This window comes from Amblyraja radiata, chromosome 4, assembly GCF_010909765.2.
Source record: "Amblyraja radiata isolate CabotCenter1 chromosome 4, sAmbRad1.1.pri, whole genome shotgun sequence".
NCBI classification, from domain to species: Eukaryota; Metazoa; Chordata; class Chondrichthyes; order Rajiformes; family Rajidae; genus Amblyraja; species Amblyraja radiata.
Genome location: NC_045959.1, coordinates 48,754,510 through 48,770,035, shown reverse-complemented (window position 1 = coordinate 48,770,035; position 15,526 = coordinate 48,754,510). Strand labels below are relative to the sequence as shown.

Here is a 15,526-nt window from a genome sequence, read left to right as displayed (position 1 = left end):
CTGTCATAGTTTGGGAAGATCCACCTGCCATTTCTCAGTGCTAACAAATTGAAAGAGATGCCCTGCAGACTTGTCAATAAATATCAGAGACTTGCATAAATAAATTTGGCCTAAAGGCACATTCTTTATCATCCAGCATGCTTGGGTGCCACAAATACTGTCTAGGGTTAATAAAAGCTTTCAGCATTAACTCCAGATCTCATCAATTTTATGCTTCAGGTCAAATGTAGGTCAGGAAAGCTGATAATTATCAATTCCTGCCATCCATCTAATAGTGAGTCACAACTCCATGTTGAATGCTACTTGGAAGAAGGCTATAAAGGCATCCCATATAATCATGGACCTCAATGAGGACTTAATAGCAATGCTAATGACCAAACAGGGCAAATCCTGAAAAGTGGCAGGTGATAAGATACAAGATATAAATAATTTTTTGGCCAAGTTGACTACAATAATATAAAGTATTGTTAGGATTTAATTTGTATTATTATTTGAAGAAAAAATCTGTGAAACATTTAATCACTACTTCATTATTTTTCTTCCCTTTTTTTTCATCCTCAGATACCGAGATCCAACTCAGACAGGACATGGTGTTTTGTCAAAGTCTAGTTGCCACCATTTGTACTTTCTCAGAACAGCTACTGGCTGCATTGCATCAGATATATGACACAAACACAGAATATGAAATGGAAACACAGGAGCCAAGTAGAAAATGGTTGGAACAAATAGCCAATGCAGGAATCCTCTTTAACTTCCAGTCACTGCTCTCTCCTAATCTGGTAAGAAGTTACTAATGGTAGAATTCGCTATTAAGTTTTGGTGTGTCAAATGTTTAGTCAAGGATTATCTGGTTGATTGAATAATGTGACCCATTTTTCTAAATTACTAATGCATTATGAACTACAGACAAAGAATAATATAAGGTAACTGAATATATAATTGTTGAGAACAATATTTAATGCATAATGAAAAAGATACACCACAAGCCATGAGGATATGTTTTGAATGGTTTAGCCCCAGCAAGAGGACAGAAAATGATGTGATCAGAATAAACAAAAATGTAGACCCAGAGCACTTAGTAGGCAAAAGGGACCAACCTTGAATGCCAAGTTGGTTGGCATGGACAAGGTGGTTGGCATTGGCCAAGGTGAGATGAAAGGTCTGCTTCCGTGCTGTGTAGCTCTACAACTGTATCACACGTCACTACAGACAGTAGATTTGTAGAACATGTTATATCAGATGCGGTGCTAATATAAAAAATATAATGAATATGGCGGTCAATCCTCTGATCTACTTACAAGAACTATATTCAATCTCAATTTTCTGTTTTTGTTCCATATTCTTCGGTACCTTTATCTACTATTTACTTTCATCTTGGAAACTGCAGTTGATTCACGATTCTCTAATACTGGTGTGTAATTCTTTGAGAAATTCATCCCTCCTTGGCAGCTTGAAATTTGTTGCAGTTATTGCTCTGCTTCCAGAATTTGATTACAATGTTTTATTCAGACAGTAAATTTTCATATATTGAATTGTTTAAGGTACCTTCTGGAATTACCCTTGGCTTTCATAGATCTGTTAGCAGTTTTCATTTTGTGATAAAACAATGCATCTTTGAACCTAACAAAACAATTGAACATTTTTTTCACGAAATATGAATACATTGAAATAGGACCAATATATGGGTTGCCTCTGATACCTAACAAAATGTATGTTTTGTTGAAAGTAAAACTATGAAAGGTCATAATCTGAGTAATTAGACAATAGACAACGGGTACAGGAATAGGCCATTCGGCCCTTCGAGCCAGCACCGCCATTCAATGTGATCATTGGCTGATCATCCCCAATCAGTACCCCGTTCCTGCCTTCTCCCAATATCCCCTGACTCCGCTAACTTTAAGAGCCCTATCTCTCTCTCCCAGGCCATAATACCCCCACCACTGTGTTTCACAGATGAGGTGGTATGCTTTGGATCTTGGGCAGTTCCTTCTCTTCTGCATACTTTGCTCTTACCAGCACTCTGATATAAGTTAATTTTCATCTCATCTGTCCACAAGACCTTTTTCCAGAACTGTGGTTGCTCTTTTAAATACTTCTTGGCAAACAGTAACCTGGCCATCCTATTTTTGCGGCTAACTGGTGGTTTGCATCTTGCAGTTTAGCCTCTGTATTTCTGTTCGTGACGTCTTCTGTGGACTGTGGTCATTACAAATCCACACCTGACTCCTGCAGAGTGTTTCTGATCTGTCAGACAGGTGTTTGGGTTTTTTTCTTTATTATAGAGAGAATTCTGCCATTAGCTGTGGAGGTCTTCCTTGGCCTGCCATTCCCTTTGCGATTAGTAAGCTCACCAGTGCTCTCTTTCTTCTTAATGATGTTCCAAACAGTTGATTTTGGCAAGCCTAAGGTTTGGCTGATGTCTCTAACAGTTTTATTCTTGTCTCATAATGGCTTATTTGACTTTCATTGGCACAACTTTGGTCCACATGTTGATAAACAGCAATAAAAGTTTCCAAAGGTGATGGAAAGACTGGAGGAAAGACTGGGTGCTGAGCACTCTCTTATACCTGCATTAAGGTGGCAATTAAACACACCTGAGCAATTACAAAAACGCCTGTGAAGCCATGTGTCGCAAACATTATGGTGCCCTGAAATGGGACGACTATATGGTATAAGCACTGCTGTAATTTCTACATGGTGAAACCAAAAAGTATAAAAATGGCCTTTATTAAAATCTGACAATGTGCGTTTTAACCATATGTGATTTTTTTTCCTATTACAAATCTGAAATTGTGCAATACAGAGGCAAATAAATAAATGATGGGTCTTTGTCCCAAACATTATGGAGGGCACTGTATGAGAAGTTGTTGTTATTTATCAACCATATGGAAATTGTACTATTCAGAACAGTATCTGAAGGAAGTTCCAAACTCCATCTTAGATGCCGGCAGCTCTCCTTAAGCATCTACAATTAACAATTATTGAGATCTCTGGGATATGAATAGCCAATAATCTCATGGAAATAACAAAATAGACATTTAATTTGCATGTAAGTGAAAAATTAAGCTGCAATATTTATATCCATTTAATTTTCAAAGTTTAAGTAAGGTTCTTAAATTTTATAGATCTCTGATTATTGTTCAATTCAAAGGCATGAAAATAAAATTAGAAATAGGACAGAAAATGCTGGAAAGAAACACTCACGAAGTCAAGTTCAAGTTCAAGTTCAAGTTAGTTTATTGTCATGTGTCCCTGTATAGGACAATGAAATTCTTGCTTTGCTTAAGCACACAGAAAATAGTAGGCATTTACTACAAAACAGATAAATGTGTCCATATACCATGATATAAATATATACACACATGAGTAAATAAACTGATAGTGCAAATAACAGAAAGTGGTTGGTAATAATCAGAGTTTTGTCCGAGCCAGGTTTAATAGCCTGATGGCTGAGGGGAAGTAACTATTCCTGAACCTGGTTGTTGCAGTCTTCAGGCTCCTGTACCTTCTACCTGAAGGTAGCAGGGAGATGAGTGTGTGGCCAGGATGGTGTGGGTCTTTCATGATACTGCCAGCCTTTTTGAGGCAGCGACTGCGATAGATCCCCTCGATGGAAGGAAGGTCAGAGCCGATGATGGACTGGGCAGTGTTTACTACTTTTTGTAGGCTTTTCCTTTCCAGGGCGCTCAAATTGCCGAACCAAGCCACGATGCAACCGGTCAGCAGGCTCTCGACTGTGCACCTGTAGAAGTTAGAGAGAGTCTTCCTTGACAATCCGACTCTCCGTAATCTTCTCAGGAAGTAGAGGCGCTGATGTGCTTTTTTGATGATTGCATTAGTGTTCTCGGACCAGGAAAGATCTTCAGAGATGTGCACGCCCAGGAATTTGAAGCTCTTGACCCTTTCAACCATCGACCCGTTGATATAAATGGGGCTGTGGGTCCCCCTCCTACTCCTTCCAAAGTCCACAATCAGTTCCTTGGTTTTGCTGGTGTTGAGGGCCAGGTTATTGCGCTGGCACCATATGGACAGTTGCTCGATCTCTCTTCTGTACTCTGACTCATCCCCATCAGTGATACGCCCCACAATAGTGGTGTCGTCAGCGAACTTGATGATGGAGTTCGCACTGTGGTTCGCTACGCAGTCATGGGTATAGAGTGAGTACAGCAGGGGGCTGAGCACGCAGCCTTGAGGTGCTCCCGTGCTGATTGTTATTGAGGCTGACACATTTCCACCAATACGAACAGACTGTGGTCTGTGGACGAGGAAGTCGAGGATCCAGTTGCAGAGGGATGCGCAGAGACCCAGTTCTGCGAGTTTGGTAACCAGTTTGGAGGGGATGATTGTGTTAAATGCCGAGCTGTAATCAATGAATAACAGCCTGACATATGAGTTTTTGTTGTCCAAGTGGTCCAGTGCGGAGTGGAGGGCCAGCGAGATCGCATCCACCGTTGATCTGTTGTGGCGGTACGCGAACTGCAGTGGGTCCAGGTTTTTGTCGATGTAGGAGTTGATTTGCTCCATGATCAACCTCTCAAAGCACTTCATCACCACCGGCGTTAGTGCCACTGGTCGATAGTCATTGAGGCATGTCACCTTACTCTTCTTGGGCACCGGTATAATTGATGCCCTTTTAAAGCAGGTGGGGACCTCAGACCTCAGAAGTGAGAGATTGAAAATGTCCGTAAAAACTCCCGCCAGTTGGTCCGCACAGGTTTTTAGAACACGGCCGGGTATACCATCAGGACCAGGTGCTTTTCGGGGGTTCACCCCTCTGAAGGATTTCCTGACATCGGCCTCTGTGACTGAGACTGAAATGCCATCGCAGCGAATGGGGGATCGGGAAGGCACATCAGTATTCTCCCTGTCAAAGCGTGCGTAAAATGCATTGAGCTCGTCAGGGAGTGATGTTACACCGGCATTCGAGCTGCCTCCTGGTTTTGCCTTGTAGGAGGTGATTGCATTCAGACCCTGCCACAGCTGCCGAACATCTGTCTCGTCCTCCAGTTTGGAGCAGAAGTCCCTTTTGGCCTTTCTGATGGCCTTACCAAGGTCGTATCTGGTCTTCATGTAGGCCACTGTATCATCGGAGGTGAATGCCCTGTGTCTGGACTTCAGGAGAGTGCGGATCTCAAAGTTCATCCAAGGTTTCTGATTGGGAAACACTCGGAAGGTTTTTGTAGGGATGCAGTCCTCCACACATTTCTTTATGAAGTCTGTAACGACTGTGGCGTATTCGTTCAAGTCCGTTGCCGAGTCCTTGAACATTGCCCAGTCTACAGACTCCAAACAGTCCTGGAGTTGTTCTTCTGCCCCCCCCGACCAGCTCTGTGCTGTCCTCACTTCTGGGGGTGCGCTCTTTAATTGCTGCTTGTAGGCAGGAAGAAGCAGCACCGCGGTATGGTCGGATTTACCGAAGTGAGGGCGAGGGATAGAACGATAGGCATTCTTGATGGTGGTGTAGCAGTGGTCGAGGGTGTTTGGTCCTCTGGTGCAGCAGGAGACATGTTGGTGGAAGTTGGGGAGTGATTTCTTGAGGTTCGCCTTATTGAAGTCCCCAGCAATGGTGGTAAATGCCTCGGGGTAAGACGTCTGGTGTTTGTTGACCACGGCCTGCAGCTCCTCCAGTGCCAGACGGACGTCTGCCTGGGGTGGGATGTAGACCGCGGTCAGGATAACGGAGGTGAATTCTCTCGGGAGGTAGAAGGGACGGCACTTCACCGCCAGATGTTCGAGGTGTGGAGAGCATGAGTTGGACAGGACTGCCACGTCGGAACACCACGCAGAGTTGACCATGAGGCAGACGCCCCCTCCTCTCCCTTTCCCAGATGCCAGGGTACGGTCCATGCGGTGGATGGAGAACCCTTCAGGCTGGACCGCTGAGTCTGGGGAGCTGGGGGTGAGCCATGTCTCTGTGAAACAGAACACAGAGCATTCCCTCAGCTCCCTTTGATAAAGCAGTCTTGCCCTTAAGTCCTCCACTTTGTTTTCAAGGGACTGTACATTAGCCAGTAGGATAGTAGGGAGAGGGGGCCGGAGGCCCCTGCGCTTCATTCTGACCTGAAGTCCTGCCCGACGGCCACGTTTCCGGACACAATGGAGGCTTCCCCTTTGTTTCCAGGTGCTGTGCTTGCTGTACCTGCTGTTTCTGCGGACCTGCGCTGGAACGGGGATTCCCTCACAGACGGCAGCTCCAGCTCCGTAACGAACAGGGGTTCCCTCAAAGTCGGCAACTGCAGCTCCGTTGTTGCTGGGAGATCCAGCCCGTCGGCTCTGGGGGTCATCCCGGGGTTTCAAGGTACAGTACCTGTGATCCGCAGTCGGGTCGGGAGTTCCACAGCCAGTGTGGGAAAGTTTAAAGTCCTGGATTCCCGCAGCTGCGGGAGCTCGCGAAATTGCGAGAGCCTTGAGGATCTCAAGCAGCTTGTCCGAAACGGCACCGATATCTGCCGTTTTTCTGATCCAGGTAAGTTGTTGGAAGTTGTAGTTGAGCCTTTTATTTTCCGGAGCTCCGCAACAGGACATTTGTTCTGACTGCAATTGATATTTTAGGTTTAGGCTTACTGTAGTCACGTGTACCAAGGTACAATAAAAGCTTAGTTTTGCATGCCATCCACTCAGATCAGATCATGCTATATATAAATACTATCAACTCAAACTGAAGTGCAATAAGTAGAGCAAAGGGGAAGATATAGAATGCAGAATATAATTCTCAGCATTGTAGTGCACCAATTTTGTTGACAAAGTCCAATGTCTTGGGTAGAAGTGATTCGTTCAGTACCCAAGCTTATGGAAGGACCGTTCAGAAGCCTGATAAAAGAGGGGAAGAAGCTGTTCCTGAGTAGTGGTGCGTCCATTCAAGCTTCTGTACCTTCTGCAGGATGGGAGTAGGGAGAAGAACAAATGATAGAGGAGGGACAAGTCTTTGATTATGTTAGCAGCTGTCCCAAGGCAGAGTGAAGTGTCGCTGGAGGCAGTGGTGGTAAGATAGGCACAAAGTGCTGGAGTAACTCAGTGAAGTTGAACCGCTGAGTTACTCCAGTACTTTGTAACTATCTTTGGTATAAACTAGCATATGCAGTTCCTTCCTGTACTCTAAGTCTGTGTGAATTAAACTATGGTTCTGATTTTACCTTTTATAGAAAATTAGCAATATTTATAGTTCAAATAATGTCAAGGCATTATTGGATTATTTTACATGTGGAACATGTGAATGAATACGTTTATTGTCATTGCACAATACTGTGCAACGAAATTCCATTGCATCTCCTCCGGTTAAAAAATACAAACACGACTACCATTGACACATATGTACACTTATTAGTAAAAATAATAAATAAGTATTTTAAAAGAATTTTAACAGAATGTTGCATTTCTTGGAATTACATTTTGCTTCCCCAGTGTTCTCTGTTGGAATTAAGTTATTTTATCGCACATGGGTAGAAACTATAGTTTAGCCTTCAGAGACCTGAATCGCCTCCCAGAGGGTAGCAGAGTGAAAAGGTGGTTGGCAGGGTGGGATGTGTCCTGCTTGATGTTTGTGGCCCGGCGCAAGCATCGGGCCCTATATATATCATCCAAGGAGGGCAGTTGAGCGTTTGTAATGCTCTGTGCAGTTTTTATAACTCTCTGCAGCGCCCTCCTCTCAGCCACAGTGCAGTTAGCAAACCACACCAGGATGCCATAGGAGAGGATACTTTCCACGGCGCATCGGTAGAAGGACAGCAGCAGCGGCTGTGATACGTTTGCTCTCCGCAGAGACCTCAGGAAATACAGCCGCTGCTGTGACTTCTTCACGAGAGTGACGGTGTTCATTTGCCATTTGAGGTCCTGGGAGATGTTTATTCCCAGGAACTTAAAGCCAGTGACTCTCTCCACCATGTCTCCTTTGATGTATAAAGGAGCAGGTTCCTCTCTCCTCTTCCTCCTGAAGTCAACGAATGTCCTTGAGGGGTTCAGTTATTTTCATGATTCCTTTGAAAAATATCGTATTGCAAGTAATGAGAAGAAAAACTAGTTCATTTGGGACGACTGAAACCACTCTGCATTGAATCTTTTCATAAACATGACAACGAGAGTGTGCTGCAGCATATGTTAGAAAAGGATACAAACATGCAGTAATATTTAAGTAATATTTAATTGCCTTCAACATTTGTAACTGCTTTGAAAAATTATTTGTATCATAAATCTCAAGAATCAGCTTATCCCAAAATATATATATTTTTTAAATCACTTCACTTCACTAGAACTGGTTAGATCTAAACACAGCATGATTCTATCAGATGTACATAATGATATTCAGACCTGAAGAAGGATCTGGACGAAGAAAAACTGAACTTGCTAAATGGAGCCTTTTGGTGTAACTATTTCAACTAATCCTACATACCCACACTAATTGTGGCTTGTTGATCAAAGTAGAAATTTCTGAGCCACGTCGATGGAATTGCGATAATTTGTCAATGGAGCTTATAAAAGTCAGGTCTATAAATAACACTGATTGAAGGTTCTATTTTTGGATACGTAGTGTCGGTGGGCAAAAATGGTCATAGTGGGCCGAGTTAAAATCAGGCAGAACTTATAAAGAGATAGATTTGTACCAGCATGGATCTTCTTTTGTATGATGGGTTTTATCCTTCCATGCCATAATCAAATATATGTTCAAAAAATAGAATTGTGATGCATATATATTCGCATGCAGAAACCAAGTGAGATTGTGGAGCTACACTGTTGACATCTGTTTGTATTTGACACGTGTACCTTGCAACCTTTAACATTGATGGTAAAAGAGAATCCATCATTAGTGGGTTTTTTCTCGTATAAGCATTTCCTTTTGTAATATACGGAGCTAACCCTTAAAATTCTGTTTTGCTCTTTGATGGAAGAATGAGAAAAGGTTTTTAGATCAAAGGATTGCACAGCATGTGTTAATTAATCCCATTTTTCAAGAACGTTGAATTTTAATTGTTTTAATTCAAAGACAAACTCATTGCAGGATCCATCAATGTTTGAATTAGACTTATGTCTGTGAAACATAAAATCATGAACCAGTATTGGATTGTCGACTCAAATATAAAGAACATTTGCTGCATTTTGATAAATTAGCTTTGAAATTCAATTGCTAGCATGAGTTGGGAGCTTGAAATTATTTCTACTATCAATTATGCAAGATCAGAAGTGCATCTGATATTTGGTCTCCGGCTTTATTTCTGTGACACTATGAAGCTATGGATAGATATGCTGCGGTCAATCGACTACCTCACTAGGATGAATAGATCTTTGGGCACTTTCAGATAGTAACTCGAGGAGAATGTTTAAAAAGGAAGTGAAGACTATTGGAAAGATAATATCAGCATTAGTTTGCAGTTGAATTGACAGAAATGTTCCTGCACCTCACAGCTGCACATTTAAATTATTATTTTTTGGAAGCCCCCTATTTTGACAGCAGCAAGCAGTAGTCAGTGCATAATTACATCTCCTCTTCACTGCCTGTGAGCACTGTAGGCGCTTCTCCAGGTTGCGTGCTTAGCCCCCGGCTATACAATCATTACACCCATGACTGAGTGGCTAAGCACAACTCCAATGCTATCGAGAAATTTGGCATCACTTTTGTTGGCCAAATCACAGGTTATGCTGAGTTAGTATACAGGTGAGTTAGAACACCCGGTTGAGTGATGCCGTAACAGCAACCTCTCATTCAACATGAACAAAACATAGGAAGTAATCTTGGTAGCCTTATTCAGCAGGTTAAGATGCTTGGGATCTGTGGTGAATTGTTAGTTTGGATTCAGAACTGCCTTATGCATGGAGGACAGAGGGTAGTGGAGGAAGGATGGTCTGGAGGTCTGTGACCAGTGATGTTCTGCAAGAACCTCTGTTGTTTGTGATACATAGAAATGACTTGGACAAAAATGTAGATGGGTTGGTTACTAAGTTTACTGATGACATGAAAATTGGTGGAGTTGCAGACAGTGAAGAAGGCTGGCAAAAGATGCAGCAGGATATAGATATTGGTGAATTGAGTTTAATCCAGGCAGGGGTGAGGTGGGTAAGAAGGAACTGCAGATGCTTGTTTACACCGAAGATAGAAACAAAATGCTGGAATGAGGTGTTGCACTTTGGAAAGGTCAAATATTAGGGGAACATATATAGTTAATAGCAGGACATGAGAGGGATCTTGGCATGCAAGCCCAGAACTCCCTGAATGAAGCAATGCACAGAGAGAGAGTGGTAAAGAAGCATCCGGTATGCTTACCTTCATTGATTATAAAGGTTAGAAAGCCATGTTGCAGTTTTATAAAACTTTGATTTACACATTTGGAGTATTGTGTGCAGTTCTAGTTGTCCCATTACAAGAAAAGTTTGAAGAGGGTACAGAAGAGATTTTTGAAAAGAGAGTCTGAAAAGACTGGACTCTTTCCCACCCATCCCTCTCCAATCACCACTTCACACCCAATTACCCATCTCCTCCGTGTTGCACAACATCACTTCTCCATCATCAACAATAAAATAAAGGAGGTGGAGAGGCTGTTCGAAGACGGAAGACGGAAAAGCCAGAAATCTCCAGTACTGGACAATGTTTCCCCCTCTACTCTCAAGCACTGAGCCGAACAACTGGCACCGGTCTACACAGACATTTTCAACCAGTCCCTGCAAACCTGTACTGATCCTGCCTGCTTCAAAGTCTCCATTATTGTCCCTTTACCCAAAAAAGGCAAGAATTACTGGTCTTAATGACTACAGGCCTGTCGCATTGACCTCTGTAGTCATGAAGACCCTTGAAAGGCTTGTGCTGGTGAAGCTGAAAAATATCACAAACCCCCTGCTGGACCCTCTGCAGTTTGCATATCTGACCAATAGATCTGTGGATGATGCAGTCAACCTGGACCTGCACTCCTATGCGAGGATTTTATTTGTTGATTTTAGCTCTGCATTCAACATCATTGTACCAGAGCTACTACACTCCAAACTTTCCGAGTGGACTGTGCCTGAACCCCTCTGTCGGTGGATCACCAGCTTCCTGCCAGACAAACCCTCAGCATAGGAGCACCGCAAGGCTGCGTACTCTCCCCTCTCCTCTATTCTCTCTACACCAATGACTGCACCTCCACTGACTCCTCTGTCAAGCTTCTCAAGTTTGCGGATGACACAACCCTGATTGGACTGATCCAGGATGGGGAAGAATCGGCCTACAGACAGGAAGTGACACAGCTGGCGTCCTGGTGCCATCACAACAACCTGGAGCTCAATGCTCTTAAGATAGTGGAATTGATAGTAGACTTTAGGAGAGCTCCCCCTCCCCTCACCCCACTCACCATCAACAACAGCACAGTCACATCTGTGGAGTCTTTTAAGTTCCTGGGGACCATCATCTCCAAAGACCTTAAATAGGGGGCTACCATCGACTCCACAGTCAAAAAAGCACCGCAGAGGATGTACTTCCTGCGGCAGCTGAGGAAGCATAATCTGCCACAGGCAATGATGGTACAATTCTATATGGCCACCGTAGAGTCTGGCCTCACCTTCTCCATCATGGTCTGATTTGGCTCAGCCCCCAAGCACGACATCCGGAGGCTGCAGCGAATCGTCCGACCGGCTGAGAAGGTTATTGGCTGCAACCTGCCCTCCATTGTCGAACTGTACACTGCAAGGGCCAGGAAGCGAGCGGGTAAGATCATCTCTGATCCCTCTCACCTTGGCCACAAACTCTTTGAATCACTCTGGAAGGCGACTCCGGACTGTCAAAGCTGCCACAGCCAGACATAAAAACAGCTTTTTTCCATGAGTAGTAACGCTACTCAATAACCAAAAATCGGTAGCTTCCTTTTGCTCTGGTATTTTATTTAATTCACATGTTTAATCAATAATGTTGTATTATTAATGTTTAATGTTCTGTGTGTCATTCCTAACTGTCACTGTACGTCATGTTATCACTTGCGGACGGAGCACCAAGGCAAATTCCTTGTATGTGAATACTTGGCCAATAAACTTATTCATTCATTCAAGAGATTTTTCAGGATGCTGCCTGAAGTAAAGTGTATTATCTTTCAGGAGAGACTGGACAATTGTTTTCTCAACAGTGTCAGAGGTTGAGGGGTGATCTTATGGAAGTTTATAAAATAATAAGAGGCATAAACATGGTAGACAGTAATAACCTATTCCCAGGCGATCGAAGGATCTGCGATTGGGTCGGTGGAAGCTCCTGCAGTTGGAGCTCGCGAAGTCGATCCCTAACCAAGGGACTGCGAGCTCCACGATGTTGTCCACAGGCTCCCGTGGTTGGAGCTCCTGAAGTCGATCCCTAGCAAAGGGACTGCCAGCTCCACGATGTTAGGCCGCAGCGCGGACGGAGATACGATATGGAAAAAGTTGCATCTCTGTCGAGGAAAGAGATTTAAAAACGTTTTCCCCCACCGCCCACATAATACAAAACTAAATATACACCAAAACATACATTTAACAAGAGACTTAAAACAACAAAAGAAGAAAAGGGCGAAACAGACTGTTGTCAAAGCTGCCATCGTATGGCGCCAACCAGTGGAGTTGTATGTTCAAGAAGGCATGAATATAAGCATCATGGATCCTGGACCTTCGATGCTTTGTGTATAATGACCGTGTACAAATTGAAAAGAAGTGTGAGTAGTACTCACTACGTGCATGAAGCTCTACCTTGGCGGGATCTCTTAATTGTGCTGTGAGAATTGGTGCTTCAAGTATCAATGCTGAATTGGATTAAGTGAAGAAGCAGTGAAATAGCAATAAGAAAGGTCCACCATACCACTGACAAACAGACATTGCAACAGTGGCATTGCACACTTGGGAGAAGCGAGGGAAGATTTGAGATCCTCTCTCATCTTCTAAAGAAAGAAAAAGGTTTGATTTAAAACATCAGGACATGGTGCCAAGAATGAAAGTTCCACAGCCCGCTGGTGAATGTCCCAGTGGCCACTTCGGTAACAAATTCTACTTGAAGATGATCTCCTGTTAAGTCCTGCTCCTATGTTCAAGATTCATATCTTCTTGTAACATAGTTCAGCAACATGGCAGAGATGTCAAAACGTATAGTGAGGAATAAGAAAATGGATGAGGAATTGTGTTTTCATGGAAGAAGATACATGACACCATTCCACCGGGTGGCGCCAGCAATGGCTGCCTCGCCAACAGTGTCTGTCCATTCCTTCTTTGGTGTTTTTTAGTATGTGTTAAGTTCATGTTCAAAAGTTCATTTATTGTCACATACACCAATTCGTGTAGTGAAATTCACTGGTCAGGTTAGTCATACAGTTTAAAAACGGAACAACTCAAAAACACATTTTAACATAAACATCCATCACAGTGACTCCTACATATTCCTCACTGTGATGGAAGGCGTAAATAAAGTTCAAGTCCTTCCCTTGTTGTTCTTCCTTGGTCGGGGGGGGGGGGCCTTGAGTCCCGAAGTGGCGGCGTTCGGGCCCTCCGCTTCGAGGCGTTCAGCTCCCGCATCGGGGGGATGTCAGCTCCCCCGCGCCGGGTGATCAAACCTCGTGTCGGGGTTGGACGAACCTTCTGCGGCATTGGAGCTCCCGACTTGCCTGTCCCGAGACTGCGAACCCTTGATGGTAAGTCCGCAGGCCACGGTGGGAGCGATCCCAGGCAAGGGATCCGCTCCGATGTTAAGTCCCCACTCCGCGGTGGGGCTGACGACAGTCCGAGGCGGCTTCCAGCTCCAGCGATGGTAGGCCGCAGAGCCTGGAGAATGTGATCCAAAACTTGATCACATCTCCGGAAAGGTAAGAACCTGAAAAAAAAAGTTTCACCCGACCCCCCGATCCCCACATAAAACAAACAGAATAAAATGTATGTTTTTAGTGTTCTTTAGCTTGTTTTATGTGGGAGGAGGGGGGGGGGGGGGGATTTTTCTTAATATCTTACCTCGACGGAGATGCAATTTTTTTTCTGTATCATAACTCCATTTGCACTGTGGCCTAACATCGGGGAGCTGGCAGCCTTTGCTGGAGACCGACTTCGGTTGCTACAACCGTGGGAACCTGTGGAATTACGATCGTGGAGCTTGCAATCCCTGTCGGGGATCGACTTTGGAGCTCCAACCGCGGGAGCCTGCGGACTTTAACATCGTGGTTAGAGACCGACTTCAGGAGCTCCAAGTCGCAGAAGCTTCAATGGCTCCGACTGTGGATGGATCGACTGCCCCGACCACGGGAGAATAATTGAGGAAGAAGATTAGACTTTATTGCCTTCCATCACAGTGAGGAATGTGGGGAATCCGCTGTGGTGGATGTTTATGTTAACTTTTATGTAGTTGTGTGGCTTGTTGCTGTCTTTTAGTATGGCTGTGTGGTAAATCGAATTTCACTGTACCTTAATTGGTACACGTGACAATAAACTGACCTTTGAACCTTTGAGATATATTTTTTTAAATCGAGAGCCAGTGCAAATGAGGAAATCAAAGAAATGTATCAGTAAAAAAAAACTCTAGGGTTACTTTTAATTAACAGAAAGCCCCCCAGAGTGTATTCTGCAGCAGTGTGGAATTTATAATTGTGTTTGTATATATGTGTGTGTCAGAGAAAGATCAAGATGCATTTTAATCTCCTGGGTCTTATGTTCTCCATCATCGGTCTCCTCCTTCAATGAATCATCCTTGACAATTTCTGCATCCTTCAATGGGATTCTACCACCAACCACATCTTCTCCACTTTCAGCATTCTTATGGGAGTGATCATTTTGAGACTCACTAATTGGCTCTTCCGTCTCCACCAACCACTCCTCTTTTCCCCTCACACATCACCATTCAATGATTGGAGATGCAAACCTGCTCTTTCAAATTATCCTATTCAAGGAACCCAGTCGTCCTCACTAATGAAGAAGGAAGCCAAGGCGATGTGTTAGATTTAGTCATCACAATAGATTGGAAAACTAAACATAGGTTTGGTGGCCATTTTGCAAAACACCTCTGTTCTGCCTGAAGGGACATGAACTTCCATTTGCCTGCCATTTTAATTCTCTATCCCACCCCCACTCTGACCTCTCTGTGACCTCATGCACATTTCCAACAAGCCTAATCCTAACTTTGAGGATCAACACCTCGTCTTCCCTCTAGGAACATTGCACTCAATTGAACTAATGTGGAATTTAATTATTTCCGATAACTTGCTTTTCCTGTTTGTCGAGAATTGTGGACGCAGCCCAGACCTCCGCACAACCAACTTCCCTTCATTGACTCTATTTATACCTCATGCTGCCTCGGCAAGGCCACCAGTATAATCAAGGATGAGTCGGACCCTGGCCACTCCTCCTCCCTTCTCCCATCGGGTAAAAGGTATAGAAGGGTGAAAACGCACACCTCCAGTTTCAGGGACAGTGTCTTCCAAGCTGTTACTGGGCAACTGAACCACCCTAACACAACTCGAGAGAAGTCCTAAACTACTATCTACCTCAGTGGAGATCCTCGGACTATCCTTGGATTGGACTTTACTGGCTTTATCTTGCACTAAACGCTATTCCTTTGCCATGTGTTCGTACACCG

General features: G+C 43.9%; 1 protein-coding gene across 2 annotated transcripts in view; it reads left to right on the top strand.

Moving 5' to 3' along the window:
* The window catches only part of prex2 (phosphatidylinositol-3,4,5-trisphosphate dependent Rac exchange factor 2), a 352,555-nt gene that overhangs the window by 251,492 nt on the left and 85,537 nt on the right, over positions 1–15,526 (top strand). For both annotated transcript variants that reach the window (XM_033019360.1, XM_033019359.1), the window contains one exon: positions 562–779. In XM_033019360.1, coding sequence (XP_032875251.1) covers positions 562–779 — 218 coding nt within the window. The remainder of the gene's footprint in view (positions 1–561; positions 780–15,526) is intronic.